General features: G+C 33.5%; 1 protein-coding gene across 1 annotated transcript in view; it reads left to right on the top strand.

Annotated features, from left to right (window-relative positions):
* The window catches only part of LOC129219450 (glutamate receptor 1-like), a 225,786-nt gene that overhangs the window by 184,859 nt on the left and 24,502 nt on the right, over positions 1-16,425 (top strand). Inside the window, exons 8-11 of the mRNA XM_054853845.1 lie at positions 4,415-4,518; positions 8,395-8,505; positions 9,781-9,996; positions 10,885-11,240. Coding sequence (XP_054709820.1) covers positions 4,415-4,518; positions 8,395-8,505; positions 9,781-9,996; positions 10,885-11,240 — 787 coding nt within the window. The remainder of the gene's footprint in view (positions 1-4,414; positions 4,519-8,394; positions 8,506-9,780; positions 9,997-10,884; positions 11,241-16,425) is intronic.

Here is a 16,425-nt window from a genome sequence, read left to right as displayed (position 1 = left end):
TCCTGAAGATCTATCTCCAAGTAGTAAATATTCTACACAAGACATCCATCTTGAAAAGACTGTTACCAGATTCAAAAATCTAGAATGTTTCCTTTCAAATGATGCATAACACATTAATATTGGTTTAGTTTGAAACTTTGGCCCACGAGTTGACATTTTTGTGAAATGACCCAGGAATCAAAGCATTAAAAATATGTATACATTGAGGCATTGAGCTATACTTGTGTTTTGTATGAAGCTAAAAGCATGGGGCCATATTCTAGGTATCCGTTTTTATTCATTATTTTAAGGAAACTCTTACGCATATATTTACTTAACTTTCACTTTACTGGTCCAAACATTAAATTTTATGAGTTTTATTTTTAAAAATGCTCCTTATTGAGCATTGATTTATTGATTATTTCAATAGATAAGAGCGATCAACATAAGAGCAAAAAAAAAATGTTTTAAATTGAAGCAAACAATTTAAATGCGTTATCATTTATAGACTTTCTCTTTCCCATCAAAAATCATAAGAGAACAGAAAATGTAATCTTGAAATAGTTAAAATGCTTTCTTTCTAAAACGAAGTCTATCTATCCCTCTATATTGTTTGCTTCAGAAATACTTTTGCTCAAAATCTTCATTAAATAAATTTTTGTTACTTAAGTGCTCACGTCAGAAGTAAGTAAAGTTGAAAATTATTGATTTTCTTAATCGTTAGAATAAATGAGCAACTAAGCATTTTTCTTTCATATATTTACATTCAGAATCGATTTTCACAAACAATCTGGAATCGAGATGCGATAATTTTAGCATTTCAATCGTTAAACCTTCTTTTTTTAGTGAAATTAACATTTTGATTACATTTTGCTATTCGAATAAGCGATTAAATAATTTTTTTTGGGGGGGATGCATTTTTAATTCGAAGTTCTAATTACTATATTGCATTCGAAATCTTCTCTTAACATGAACGGAAAATAATGTTTAATTTTGTTAAACCATCACGACTCATAGAAATATTTAATAAGCAATGTGGTTTTTGCCGTTCAATTGAATTGCCGTTCTAGCTATTAGAAAAGGGAATTGCGAAGAAGAATTCTGTTTTGAGAGTTATATCTCTTAGAAATACAAGAATCCATCTATAATTTAGCTTTAGTGTCATCCTGCTCATTAGAATGTGAACTATTTCGAATAGTTTAATTTTACTTCAGCTCTGCTTTTAAAACACACTGGACAAAGCATTATTATTAAGATTTTAATAGACTATTTCTTACTTGGATCATGTACAATTATTGCGTATGTAGTCATTATTTTACAAACTACTATAGGAATACATTCATTGAACATCAGTCTCAACCACAATGCAACTGTTTACAATGTAATTTTTTTATGCGTTCTACTAGTAATGACCTGCAAGTTCTTTTATACTATTGAAAAAAATTGATGGCTATTCAGATTTCGATATGCAGTTCAGAATAAATTGCGCATTTTAGAGGCTTATACAATTTTTACAGATATAGTGCATAATATAAAATTAAATAACATATAGCTGAAAGAAAAACTTTTTTTTTTTTTGTTTTGCACTTTTTTGTAGAAAACGAAAAATACACAATTTATAAATTTGAAAATAAAGAACCTTTTTTATTTTTGATAAAAAATGTTTTTTTATTAAAGGCTATTGTTTCATCTGACAGGCAGCAACGTTGACGCAGCACTAGTATGAACCCATTTTTCAGTTGGTTTCGATGTGTCAAGCCATGCGTTCTTCAACATGTTGTTCGTACAATGTTTTACGACTTGTCGGCATTGACGTGTCGACTTGACGGAATTTAATGTATGTTCATGTGTGTACGTCTAAGATATAACAGAAAAACAAACTCTATCAATAATGGGCTTGGTTTCCCGCTTTCCTTACCTGTTTAGCCCTTTCGCTTTTCTCATCTCATTTTTCCCAAGCTTTCTACGTTTTCCAAAATTTTGCAACACGGGACTAATGCTAGTTATTCTTCAAATTTTATTGTTACACAAGAAATTCAAGAACTAAGTTCTAAGAGCTTAAGATCATTAACAAACTCGAGTTTAAGTGTTTGCATTTTACAACAAACATGAAGTTCTTTTGCATTTAGTACTTTTCCCAACTTTTATCTAAATTGTTCACATTGAAAGCGTAGAAAAAAAAATTTAATCACATTGCGAGAAGAAAAATGCTTTTAGACGTTGCTCTAACTCGGACTCTCTTTTCTCTTAATAAAAGAGTAAAATCGTGCTATCTTTTTGTCTTGAAAACAATTCAGGCATTTAACTAAAGTAGCTGCGGGCATTTAACTGTCTCAAGGACTTTTCTCTTTACTTAATTACTTTCCAAAACAAACGTCATTTAAAGATTTCGTGAGCAGTTCGAAATGTGTGAGTTTTTATCAATGGCAGTTCTATACGAAACCATTGTTGGTCATCATGTTGTGTGATATTGAGTACTAGTTCGTAGTTAAGAAGTCGTAGAAGTCGTAGTTAAGTAATACGACTTCTATGTTGTTTTTCATTTAGATTTTTTGAAGTTAAGAAAAGATTTCTTGGAATATAAAAAAATTTAGAGTCATTTTGCTCAATTTCGTGAGACGTTCGAAATGCGTGGGTTTTTATCAATTGCAGTTCTATGCAAAATCATTGTTGATGATTATATTTTGTGATTTTGTACGACTTCTGTGGTGTTTTTTCTTTAGTTTTTATGAAGTTAAGAAATGGTTTCTTGGAGTAAAAAATATTTAGAATCGTTTTGCTGATTTTCGTGAGTCGTTCGAAATGCTTGGGATTTTATCCATTGCAGTTCTGTAAAAAAAACCATTGATGATAATCTTGTTTGATACGGCTCCTATTGTGTTTTTCATTTAGTTTTTATAAAGATAAGAAAAGGTTTCTTCGAGTGGGGGGGAGGCAAAATGTAAAGCGTTATTTTGCTGTTTTTGAAAAATGGAAAAAAAAAAATTTCATCTCATTAAAACACTGTAAAAAAATTCCGAAACGTTACTGGCTATTTCCGTGGAACGTCTCGGGATTTCACACGTTTTCACCTATTTCCCCGTAAAAACAAGTATCATCACAAAAAAGTTTCCTGAATCGCTACAAGTTGCACGCGTGCAGACTTGTCACTGTTGTGGAAAATATTTTTAGCAACCAGTTTAAAGATTCAATGAGCGTGTTTATTAAGTGTATCGGCCTAAAGTTGCTTACGGCTTGTCCAGACTGACTAAGCTCCCAATGAGAGCGAAAACGTCAATGGATAGCTACAGCTTTGCAAGGCGGGAATTGCAGGCAAGAGATATGCTTGGTTCCTTCTTGCACAGCTTTAGCCGTGGTCGCTCTGATATTTATGGAGCCTTCTTGGTAAAGTAGGAAGGTTCTAATCAATTATACTGAACCTACTTAATTTTTCTAGAAGGTTCTAGAGACATGACTGGCTTTACCAGGGCAGATTTCGCACGTCTTCATAAAGTTTCAAGGTTAATTTCAGAAAGGTTACTGACCTTTAGCGGAAAGCATTATAGGTTTTTCCAAGATATGTTACTGGAAGAAATTGGACACATCAGCTGCCCATTATTTTTCAGGAACGTTTCTGAATCGTTTTTACAGTGAAAATTGTCAGGTGTAATTTTCATATCATCGAAAGATAATTAAACGGGCAAAGAAAGTATCTTAGTGACGCCAAAGTGAACAGTAAACTGTTGATCCGAAAAAACATATTGGATAACTTTTAAACAGAAAAGGGGAAAATCTACGAAAAACGGCCATTTTGTCCCGCTCGTAACGCCTCATATATTTCATTAAAAAAATACTTTAAAATATTAATGAACAAATTTTTTCTGCTTAAAAATTAAAAACTTACGTGTGATTTCTTACGCAAAAATTTTGTACATTGGCCTTTGAAATTATTACTTTTAATGAAATATATGAACCGTCATATGCGAGACAAAGGGATAACTTTTTCGTGGAATGGAACAAAGTAAAATTTTTTAAATGCTCAAAAACTCCCTATTTTTATTTCAAAGCGTCACAGACGTAATACTTCATATTGATCAAAATTCTCTAAAAGATTTAGCAATGCAAGTATCATAAATCAAATCAGCGATTAAAAAAAATATTCTCGTTTTCTCGCTACGATGAACACTACACTGGACTTCGTGAAAAATGAGTAAGTGATAACTCTGTTATTATATTCTAAAAAGAATTCCGCTTCCATCTATGAAACAGAAATATTTTTGCGTGTATTTTCAGATGTGTGAAAATCCAACAGCGATTTTCCTGAAAGCAATTCAGATTCAATTGATAAATGCGCCTGTAGACATTTTAGTAGAAAGGCAGTTCGTTAGATTAAAATGTAGTTTAGTCAGACGCATTGATTTCGTTTCACTTTTGATTTTGTTCTTTTTTCAGACAGATTTAACTGGACTCACAGGCAACATCACTTTTGATGAGGTTGGATGGAGAAAAAATTTTACCGTGAACGTTGTCGAAATGTCGATGAATAGCGAAATGGTCAAAGTAAGAGTCAATCAGTGGCCTTTTCAAACTTTCTTTTTTTTAGTTTCAGTAGTGAAGTATTGAAATTAAATTATTCAAGTCAGTCTGACTATTGAATGAACACATCCTGAAAATGAACAGGTATTTTTTTTTTAAATAAGGGTTTTGTTTTTTTCCTTTACTAAGTGTCCCTTTACTACTGTGAAATAATGAAAAAATAAACAAAAATTATTTGCCCTCTTATCAAAATATAAGGTCTTAAAGTAAGCCGAAATTTCAGGAAAAGCGCTGAAATTTAAAGACTTGGCAAAAAAATTGAAGATAGCCTGCGATTTCACTTTCTCTATAATGTAGGACATCCCTCTGCACAGCGCATTAACCATGTCTTCCATTTCTCACCAAAACTTGCTAAATTTGGCGACTTTTCTTAAAATTTCAGCAGATTTTAAGACCCGGTATTTCGGAACGGGGATCCGAGGGTAAATAATTAATTCTTCTAGAAACGTTCTAAACTATACTAGGATGCTGCACTCCGCCCCCCCCCCCCCAGTCCCTCCAAAAGAAAAAAGAGAAACTGAAGCAAAATTTTAAAAATTCTGAAAGTTTTGTTTTTAGTAATTACACGTATCAATAAACATATTTTTATGCAATTTTTCAAATGCTGCAGTTCTTAACGATATTTTGAATTTCTGAAACCGAAACTGTGCTTAGTGTTCATTTGTTGGTCACCATACATAAATAATAAATTATGCGTTTTCACTGAATAAAACTTTAAAAAAATTAATATTAATATATTTCTTTGGGGGGGGAGATTGTATTACCATTTAGAATAATACCAAAAGTCTCCGATAATTAACTTTTCAAGTTGTTGTGACAACTTCTTAAAAGGCGAATCTCTTTGCATTTCAATAAGTGCATCAAACCGCTACTGTGCTAAAATTATTTCTGCTTGATGAAAATATTTATCGAGCAATGAAACAAAATTTAAACTCCTCCAAGGATGACAGCAACTTCTGGAAACATTTCAAACTGGTCCTACCAAAAAGTAACTTTTACTTAATGCATAGCATAAACACTCCCTCAATTTAGATGAATTGTACAAAATAATTATATATATATATCAATTTAAAGTGCAATTAAAGTAGATTTTCGCCCTTTTGCACTTCAGATTCGCGAAAACATCATTTTACTCAATGTTTACTATGAGAGTATTAATTTCAGGGCTGCTCCAGGCAACAAGACTTAATCTAAATTACCCTTCGCCCAGCAGTGCGCTTTGATTTAGTTTCTTGCCAGTGGTTGAAATGACATAGTTTTTGCTCTTAAGATCCACTTGAAATTTAAAACAACAAACAGATTATAATCACAAAAATAATTTAACTCAAAACTTAGGTTTAAAAATTTACTAAGAGTCAGCATTCATAAACCATCTGCTTAATTAACGTGCAAAACGTTATAAAAAATGCATAATAAGTTAAATGTTTCGCATTCGAGCGTTTACTTGCTTAAATAACATGATTTCTAAAAGTAAATGCTAGTTTACTGTTTAATTGCAGATGATTTCCTTTAGGAATGTTTTTCAAAACTATCCTTCTGAATTTAAGCTTAGTGCACATTTTTAAGACCGTTTATTTTTATATTCAAACCTTGCTTTTTGTTTTTTAAGGTTGATTTCTGTTTTTCGTTGTTTTCAGATTTTCGGTGCAAATTCTGAAGTGACGAACTATTTTACACTTCTTGCGGTAATTTAAGTGTCTGAGGCACCAATGCATCAGAGCTCAAAACATGTTTGTTGAATACATTAATTTAATTTTTTTAATCTTAAATGTGTCACAATTTTTAAGGGAACGGTGGACGTTAAGTTACTTTTTTTTTCACACTAGAGACTTAAAATTTCGTGAGCATATGTATTAAAGCATAAATACATAGAATACCATAAAAAAAGAAAAAACAGCTCCAATTTATTTTAAAATTTAATTAAATTAAATATTTTTTGAAGAATTTAAAATACTCCACGCGATTTAAATTTTTACATTTTTGCTTATTTTTTTCATTTTATTATATAATAAATCATCACGAAGAAAAATTGGTATCAGTTAGCCAATTCCTTAAAAATTAAATTTTTAAGAATTTTTTTAAAATACTTCGATAAAAAATTCCCCGAAATGTCTCCTGCTTGTAATTTTTAGTCGAGTTTTTTAAACCTACCTGAAGTTAGATTCTATAAAGCATACCAAATTTTATTATTTGGTAAAACATGAGGCTAAACTTTGAATTTTGTTTACTTTGAACGAAAATTGTGTCGCGAGGATCATTTTGTAGGTATGAAAATCGAGAAATTTTCGTTTCGCGTAAAATGCATTTAAAGTATAATTTTGCACTTACCTTTAAAATTTACTCTGCAAAACCTCTTTTTCAGTGTTTTTATTTCTCATTATTTATTTAAGCGTATTTTCTTACAAGAACAATATTTATACTTATTTTTATTATACAAAAATTGTAGAGGCCTGCTTTGTTTACAGCTGAACAGTTGATTTTGATAGGAATATCTCATGAAAAAATATTTTGTGTACTAAGTTTAAGCAGAGTTTTAACTTTGTTAAAAAATGCTCAATTGTTAAGCGGTTTTTTTGAGTTAGGTAGAGAAATGTTTAAAGTACAACAAAACACAAAAATAAAAATTTTGTTTTTTTAGTCAATTTTCGCCGAATTCAAGGTTTACCGTCCCCGTAATATGCGTTCATAATACAAGAATTTCGTAAGATAAAAGGAAAAAACACTATTTTTACTTGATTTTGAATTATTGTTTTAATGAAATAATTTGTAGGAAATAGACTTCAATCATCATTGCACAATATGTGTATGCGGAATATTTTTCAATTTTATGCATCATAACGTTGTTTCTCATAAAAACTAACTGCTTAACTCACTTGTTGCTTTATCCAATCAGTCAACCCAAACACATAATGCAATAAATGAGGTAGGTGCGCCTAATAAGGCCAAGTAGATCAATAATGCCACCCCACCCCCTTTCTTTTTCTAAATTTGGATAGGATAGCTTAGTTAATTTGTTGCCTCAAATAAAGCCCTGATTCGTAGAATAAAGTAGCGACACATCCGCTTAGGGCTAAACAATGCGTCCTTCCTATGTATGCTATGGTCAAGTAGCGTGTTTTACTTCTTGGTTGTGTCTTCTCATTACTCCATGCTAATCCACCATCAAAAAGCAAAACACTTCATTATAGCAGACATAGGGAAAAAATGGCATTTAGCTCCAAGATGGCAGAAGTGTCGCTACTTAAGCTACGATCTAGGCCTTTAGCCTCAACCAGTCTAAAGCACAAGCACATCGCAACCCCGGCAACAAAAGTGAGACATCTCAAACACTTGAAAAACGTATTAATGATTAATTTAAAATCTATATTAAACTCTTTTTCTGAATACAAATGCGTTCAAAGTTAGTTTACGCAACTGGTGCGTGGTGGCGTATAAGCTATAATTAGCGAATATGGCGTATAAGCCAATAGGGACATATTACTGAAATTTCATAATAATAAGAAATCTTTTCAAACTTTAAGCACTAACTATTAACTTGAACTATAAAAACCAACCAATAAACATATATAATAAATGTTTTTTTTTTTTTTTTTTGAGTCGTGTCTCTTCTGTTACCAGGGTGTGAAATGTTAACGAAAATGAAATTTCATTGATAATGGTTGACACCTTTGAATTTCAGTTTACAGTTGGATTCATTTTGAAAAAAGATGTTTAATTACTGAGAGTAATTACCAAATTACTTAAGGCAATCACTAAAAAAGGTGGTTCTTTTGCATAAAACGCATTTCTTTTTCTCGGATAAAAATCATGTACACTAAAATTTAAATTTCCTTTTCATAGGTTGCTCAATGGTCTGATCATGAAGGACTTCAGCTAATACCACCCAGCTACCGCAGAATACCTCAGAATACTGGATTTGAAAACAAAACATACATTGTAACAAGTATCTTGGTATTTTAAAGCTTACTAGCAATTTAGTATAACTGTTTTTGTTTTTAATTTTATCTTTAAAATAGTTTTATGAATATTAATTCATCCAAACTTAAGGAATTCTAAATGCTGTCGTTATATTCCTTTTCTTTTAAAGCCATAATTGTTTAATCCTTTATTGAATAATCCCAGGCTATACCGGTATGTTTTCATCACGTATGATCTCGAATACCACGCTCCAAGAGAAATCGTTCACCTTTATATGGAGAGTACACGTCCATCTTTGAATCCATACTGAAGTTGGGTTCATCTGAAAGTACGACTTATTGCCGAACGATCAACCATTCCTGTGCTGATGAGCTCATTGTATGCAGTCGTGTTGTTGGTGGTTTAGCATCAAAGGAGTCCTGCAGAGATAAATTTTTGCACTTTACCTGTGACATAGCAGATGTCAATGAATTTTATGAGACAGAAAAATGAAACAGATTTAACCATACATTAGAGCACAGGAAGTTCTTGTACAGTCCGTCACCATAAGTATTCCTACTTCAGGGTTTTTAATTGAACCCGTTCTTCGTGATTCATCTTTTCACACAAGCTCCCTCTTCCGGTGTCCAACCACAGGAGAAACCGATAGTGCACTCTCGTATGAAATCCATTCTTGGTCGTACTGCACGTTTTCGTGAAGTATGATAAACCTCAATCAATTTTTACTTTCAGCAAAGGACGATTCAAACATTACAAAGCAACATTTGCCACAAATCTTGGTTTTAGGACTAAAATAACAGAGCTTGGTTGCAAGCTTTCACTTGATCAATACGTTCGTCTCTAAAAAGACAAAGAGAACAATTATATGAAATCAAAACTTATTTTCATTCTGCCATCCAGTGAGCATTAGTTGAGTATCAAAATCGCACTGTAGCAATATGCATTAGTAGTACGCAAATCAAATGGTAATTTTCTTGAATTTTCCTTTTAAGTGCGAGGAGAACGGCTAGGATTCTTGTTTTTAATAACTATCATTATTTCCTCATGATACTTTAAGATTATTGATATATTTTACCTCTGAGAAAATAGTTAGCAGCTAACGTAGTTTCGTGAATTATTTTCTTTATTATAAATAACATAGCAGCTGTAATGAAGATTAATATTTTCTTTTCTTTACAAAACGACAGTAATGAATCTAAACTTGCAACTTCTTGTAACTTCAACGAATTTTAAATTAAAAAAGAAGTTATGTTTTTAGAAAAAAAACTTGTTGTTTAGTGGTTGAACCTTTTCTTTTTTTTTCTCCAGGAAGAACCATACTTAATGTTTAAAAATGCTGAAGGTGGCCAGATATTGGAAGGAAATGACATGTTCGAAGGTTATTGCAAAGATCTGGCTGATTTAATTGCCGACAACTTAAAGATAAGTTTTATCATCAAATTAGTGAATGACTCAGCTTATGGTGGAAAGGATCCTACTTCATCAGTTGGCTGGAATGGAATGGTCGGCGAACTTATTCGCAAGGTTATTTTATTCTTTAATTGTCTTTCATACACTTAGTTTTAAGAAGGATCAAACGTTAGTGCTGCAAAAGAGTATATAATTTTGTGACCCTACACTGTAAAAACGATTCAGAAACGTTCCTGAAAAATAATGGGCAGCTGATGTGTCCAATTTCTTCCAGTAACATATCTTGGAAAAACCTATAATGCTTTCCGCTAAAGGTCAGTAACCTTTCTGAAATTAACCTTGAAACTTTATGAAGACGTGCGAAATCTGCCCTGGTAAAGCCAGTCATGTCTCTAGAACCTTCTAGAAAAATTAAGTAGGTTCAGTATAATTGATTAGAACCTTCCTACTTTACCAAGAAGGCTCCATAAATATCAGAGCGACCACGGCTAAAGCTGTGCAAGAAGGAACCAAGCATATCTCTTGCCTGCAATTCCCGCCTTGCAAAGCTGTAGCTATCCATTGACGTTTTCGCTCTCATTGGGAGCTTAGTCAGTCTGGACAAGCCGTAAGCAACTTTAGGCCGATACACTTAATAAACACGCTCATTGAATCTTTAAACTGGTTGCTAAAAATATTTTCCACAACAGTGACAAGTCTGCACGCGTGCAACTTGTAGCGATTCAGGAAACGTTTTTGTGATGATACTTGGTTTTACGGGGAACTAGGTAAAAACGTATGAAATCCCGAGACGTTCCACGGAAATAGCCAGTAACGTTTCGGAATTTTTTTACAGTGTAACCATAAATCTAACCTCGTTTCTGATGTTCTAAACACATTTACTAGCCACATTTAAAGTACATCTCAGATGCATCTACCTGTTTTTATTCTTTTATTACACTGAAAATAAAGTTCAAATAATTTGCTTTTACAATAACTAATATTAACACTTTTCTTTTGTAGGATGCTGATATGGCTATCGCCCCTCTGACCATAACATCAGCGCGAGAAAATGTAATTGATTTCACCAAACCTTTTATGTCCATGGGAATAAGTATTATGATCAAGAAACCAATGAACCGACTTCCAGGTGTCTTTTCTTTCATGAATCCCTTATCCGAAGAGATCTGGATGTGTATCATCTTTGCTTATGTTGGAGTTTCAGTAGTCCTGTTCCTTGTTAGTCGTTTCTCACCCCACGAATGGAGATACGAAGACAATTTTATGGGACCATCAGCATCGAACGATTTCTCATTACATAACAGTCTTTGGTTTTCTTTAGGCGCCTTCATGCAACAGGGTTGTGACATTTGCCCCAGGTACGAGGGAAGTTGTTCATTGGCAAAGACATACTTTGCATAATGACCCTTAAAAGTGTGGATTTAGTTTAAAATGTGTGAATGTTACCTTAATCTTTACGTAAAAGGCATACTGTTCACGTGAACGAAATCGCATCTGATTCACAAATCGGGTATTAAATTCATCACGTGATCGAGTAGAAATCGATATTGAAGTTAATCCCAGGCGTACAAGAATCGGACTGACTAGCTGGTGCAAAGCTTATCTATTACTACACATGCAATAGTCTGCTTATCAGGAATCAATTAATATTACAGTTTTTAAAAAATGCGTTTGAAGCATGAAAATAAATAATTAGTCAATAAACATTTTGCTGGGATTGAATTGTTATGTTATTAAGTTAGTGATCTATGTCTGACTTGTTCAACAGAGGTAAACGAAGTTCAGAAGTGTCATTCAAAATGGCTAGGTATTAATCTAACCATTAGGTTAAACTAGGTAATTAAACTAGGTTTTCCCCCCCCCCTTTTGAACAAAATAAAACCATTCATCAGTTAAAATTTTGATTTGGCAGTCGACGGTACTTTTTTTATAGAATTTTAGTTATTTGCTAACACACTAAAACCCAAGCTCAAAAATACTAGGTATTACAAAATCTACACAGTTTAAATGCCACCATCTTAAGTGGCCTAGCTCAATATCATGTAGAGCCTGATTTACATCTTATTGACAATCTTTATAAAAGTGATAACTTACATCATCAACCTTTTTTATCTTCATGATTTCAAATTTCAACAGATAAATCATTTAACCGTTCTGGATTCAGTTTAAAGTGTTATTTCTTACTTAGGCTCTCATCACATCGTTATAATTTTCAATCATATTATTCCTAAAAATGGAATTTCAGAATTTTTCTCTATTTTATAAGCTTATCTATAGCTATTCAAATATAACTATTGCTCATAAGTGAATATTTTGAATCTTGCCCGTATACCTAATTACCTGAGCAATTTTCAGAAAAAAGTGAAAAGAAAGAAAAAGCTTGAATTATTTATATCTTTAGTCACTTATCAGGGAAATATGTATAGATAGCTACAAGAGTCAAACTCCATACAAATTTTAAAAAGTTGAAAAAAACATAATTTTTTAACAACATGCTAAAACATGCTTTATTAGTTTGATTACAAAAAAAATGTATTTTGCTCGTAATTTTATTCTAAAAGACCATCAGTAGAAACTTTCTTCATCTAAAGTTCACCGTATTCTTATTCAGTGTATTCATTCATTTTATCACTGTAGTAGAAAAGGCAAAACTCTTATCGTTGTAAGAAACGTAATTCTAGCACTTACATATAGTTTTTTCAAAGAAACATAACTTCAAAAAAAAAAAAAAAAGAAGAAGAAGAAAAATCAAACAGTTTAAAATCGTAATTGGAAACTTCCGTGCACAAATATTGTTTGTTCTTGTAAATAGTAGAACCTGCATTAATACTGTTGAAATAATTACTAACTAAACTACCCTCAGTAAAATAAACTCATCATGATTGTACACAGTCTAGTCACATTAATGCGACCATCTATCAAAAGCCAGAATAACCACCTTTCGCAGAGCTGACTGCTGCGAGACGTGCAGGAAGAGAGTCACTTAGGTCCCTGAAGGTGTTCTCTGGGATGTTGAGCCATGCCGACTCTAATGTCGTGGCCAGTTGTGCTAGATTACACGGTTGAGGATCCATGGCGCGAACAACTCGATCGAGATGGTCCCACAGATGCTCGATTGGGTTTAAGTCAGGTGAGTTTGCTTCCCAGAGGAGGACGGTAAACTCATCCTGGTGCTCTTCGAACCGCGCACGTACACTGGCAGCTGTATAGCACCTCGCATTGTCCTGCTGGAAGATGCCAACATCCTGAGGAAAAACAATGCGCATGTAGGGGTGGACATGGTCCGCAAGGACAGATGCGTACTTGTATTGATCCATCGTGCCTTCCACAATGATCAGTGAACCCAGAGAATGCCAGGAAAACATTTCCCAGACCATAATGCTCCCGCCTCCAGCTTGGAACGTTCCGGCAATGGTTGCAGGATGGTTCCTTTCAGAGGTTTCACGCCTTATACACCAACGTCCATCAGTCCGATGGAGCATAAAACGCGATTCATCTGAAAACGCTACCTGTCGCCACTCAGTGGACGTCCAGCTGCTGTACTGGCGTGCAAATTCTAGCCTTCGTCGTCGATGAACAGCAGTCAGCATAGGTACACGAACCAGGCGTCTGCTTCGGAGGTCCAGACGCAGCAATGTTCGCTGAATAGTAGTTTGGGAGACACTTTTGGTAGCCCTTTGGTTCATTTTGGTGGTCAGTTGCTCAACGGTAGCCCGTCTATCTGCCCGAACGCATCTCCGCAACCGTCGTTCGCCTCTGTCATCTATGGCCCGTGATGCACCACATTTGCCACGTCGCTGATTTTGGACAGTCCCATTTTACCATGCACGGTACACTTTTACCACGGCGGCACGCGAATAGTTCGAAAACTCAGCCGTTTCGGAAATGCTTCCACCCTTAATCCGAAAACCAATGATCATGCCCTTTTGGACGTCGGATAAATCGCTTCGTTTCTGCATTACGCCAACGATTGAAATGTTCTCCGAAGCCCTCACAGACCCTTTATATACGCTCAACTGCACTGTGCTGCCACCTGCCTTCTGTGATTGGTTATTTAACTCTGACGTGGAAAGCACGGGGTGGCCACATTAATGTGACTGGATTGTGTATTTAGTCTGTTTTTTAATTTCTTGTTCTTTATTTATTTATTTATTTATTTATTTATTTGCACGTTTTCAATATTTTTGCATCATGTGCATAAAGCTTAACATCTCTCTAAACTTCTTGCTCTGCTTGAGATATTTTCCTCTTTCAAAGCCTGGTTTTAAGTTTGTCTGGCCAATATTTTCTCGGTATCATTGGGGCAGACGTCACATTCTATTGTTACGTGTTGACGACTTGAGAAGACCAAGAACTTGTTTCATACCCCAAAATATGCTACATTACTAAAAGTTCTGAAAATTTAAGGTTTGTTTCAGAATCCGCTACATTATAATTTTGGGGGAAATTTTCCGTTCAAATGAAAAGGTAAGTCGATAACTTCAACTTCTCTCAAAATATTGGTGACATAAGGAAAGCAATTCAGCACATGCATTCTTCTCTGTTTTTAGCATTGAACTATCTTAAAATTTATTTTGTATTTGAATTCAACCTTAGAGATTGGGCGTCCATTTTGTTAATATTTATTTCTCTGTTTGAAAGGATTTACATTTTCGTCATTAAGTATTTAACCTTTAATAATCATTAAAAAAAAAAGTTACGCCTCTTACAGACGAGGCTGTGAGTGGAATCAACTATTTGAAGAAGTTGTCAGTCAACTAGTTGACTACTGTTTTCCGTTGTCTTCACACGAGGCAACTTAGTTGAATCAACTTTTCTATTAATAATAAAAAAATATTTTTAACTCCCAGTTTAAAGATTAACTGACCGTATTTATACAGTGTATCGGCTTCAGTTCTATTACAGGCCGTCCAGACTCTTAAAGCTGCCAAAGGGAGCGAATAAGTTAATAGACTACTTAGCTTTGCAAGAATTACAGGCGACAAAAATACCATACTCACGAATGGTACAGCATGTGCATATTTTTGAAACATTCGTATTCTCAAACCAATTAGACATGTTCTCGTTTTTGAAACAGGCCGATACTCAGAAATGATACCGTCTGTGCTTATTTCAGAGTAGAGCGGTATTTTAAAAATGAGCACGTGGTGAATCGTTTTTGAGAAGAGGGTATATTTCAAAAGTAAGAACTCTTACTTTTCAATTATATGTCAAATTATCTCGAAGTCATTTTGAGTATGTGATGTTCTCAAGAATAAGCGATTTTGTCTCATTTCTAAGAAACCTGTTTTAACAGTTATCTAAGAAAAATTTCATGAATTCATATAAATTAATTACACTAGAAACAAAGCATCTTTTACTCGGTTAAATAGCAGTTTTGAATATTATTAAAATGAATTGAAAATAATTTCGAATTCCGAATTTGAGCGTATGGTTACAGGTTTACATATGGAACTTTCTCGGGAACCAATAGTTTATTCTATTGTACATTATAATGAAAAATTTGAAAATCATATTTAGGAGATTGTAACTGAGTGCTGCTTGAAATGTCATTTAATTTTTTTAAAAGAAAGATGAATCCGTTCGTATCTATATATCTATGTATGTATGTGTGTGTGTGTCACTCGAGCTCTTTGGGAACAAAAAACTAGCGGAGACTCGATCCAAGAACTGAAAGATTTGTTATTTCTTGGGGAACCTCATAAGTCCAGTCTCACCTTTTTACGCATTTAATACGCGGGGGGGGGATATAATAATTAAAATGTCAAACGTCGGTGTCGTTTCATCCGCACCGGAGCTATGGAAGCAGCTGACAGCCTGAAAATAATGTCTGTATCGAGCGAAAGTAGATTAAGTAAAGCTAATCGCTTGCCAATAATGCCTGGTTTGAGCGAAAGTGGATTAAGTAAGGTGCATTTTTTGATGCGATAGTGTTTTCATATTTTCCATTGAATATAATTTACGTCGCCAAAATTCCCGTTAAAATTCTTAACTAGCTAACTTAAGGGGTCTAAGGACCCTTAACCTTCAAAATTTTCGACTTTCTGGAAAAAATATATGTTATGCATAATTTGATTCTGAACAATTTGATACCTTATTTTTTACCATACGCCAAAAACTTTTCAAGTTATCGTAAAAATGCGTAAACTTTCCCCATAGAGATTAATGTTAATAGCAGCTGTTTAAGCCTCTTTTTCTCAGGTACCGGTTTCTTCGGTTTTCTCGTTTTGCGCGCATGATATCTCAAAAAGTTTCTTACATATTTCCGTAAAACTTTTTATACATGTTTGTCTGGTATATATTTATGATCTGAACCTAAATTTTAACTAAAAATGAAAGGTAATATTAAGAAACATGTATTTTTTTGCCCAAAATTTCGGAAATTTTTGATAATGACTTGTAAAATTTCAAAAAATAAATAAATAATTTTAAAAAAATTAAACAAATTTAGGTTCAGGTCATAAATATAAACCAGACAAACAAGTATGAAAAGTATTACGGAAATATATAAGAAACTTTCTGAGATATTATGCGCGCAAAACG

The sequence above is a fragment of the Uloborus diversus genome, chromosome 3, assembly GCF_026930045.1.
Source record: "Uloborus diversus isolate 005 chromosome 3, Udiv.v.3.1, whole genome shotgun sequence".
In the NCBI taxonomy this organism is placed as follows: Eukaryota; Metazoa; Arthropoda; class Arachnida; order Araneae; family Uloboridae; genus Uloborus; species Uloborus diversus.
The sequence above is the reverse complement of the archived record's forward strand: the minus strand, read 5'-3'. Positions and strand labels throughout refer to the sequence as shown.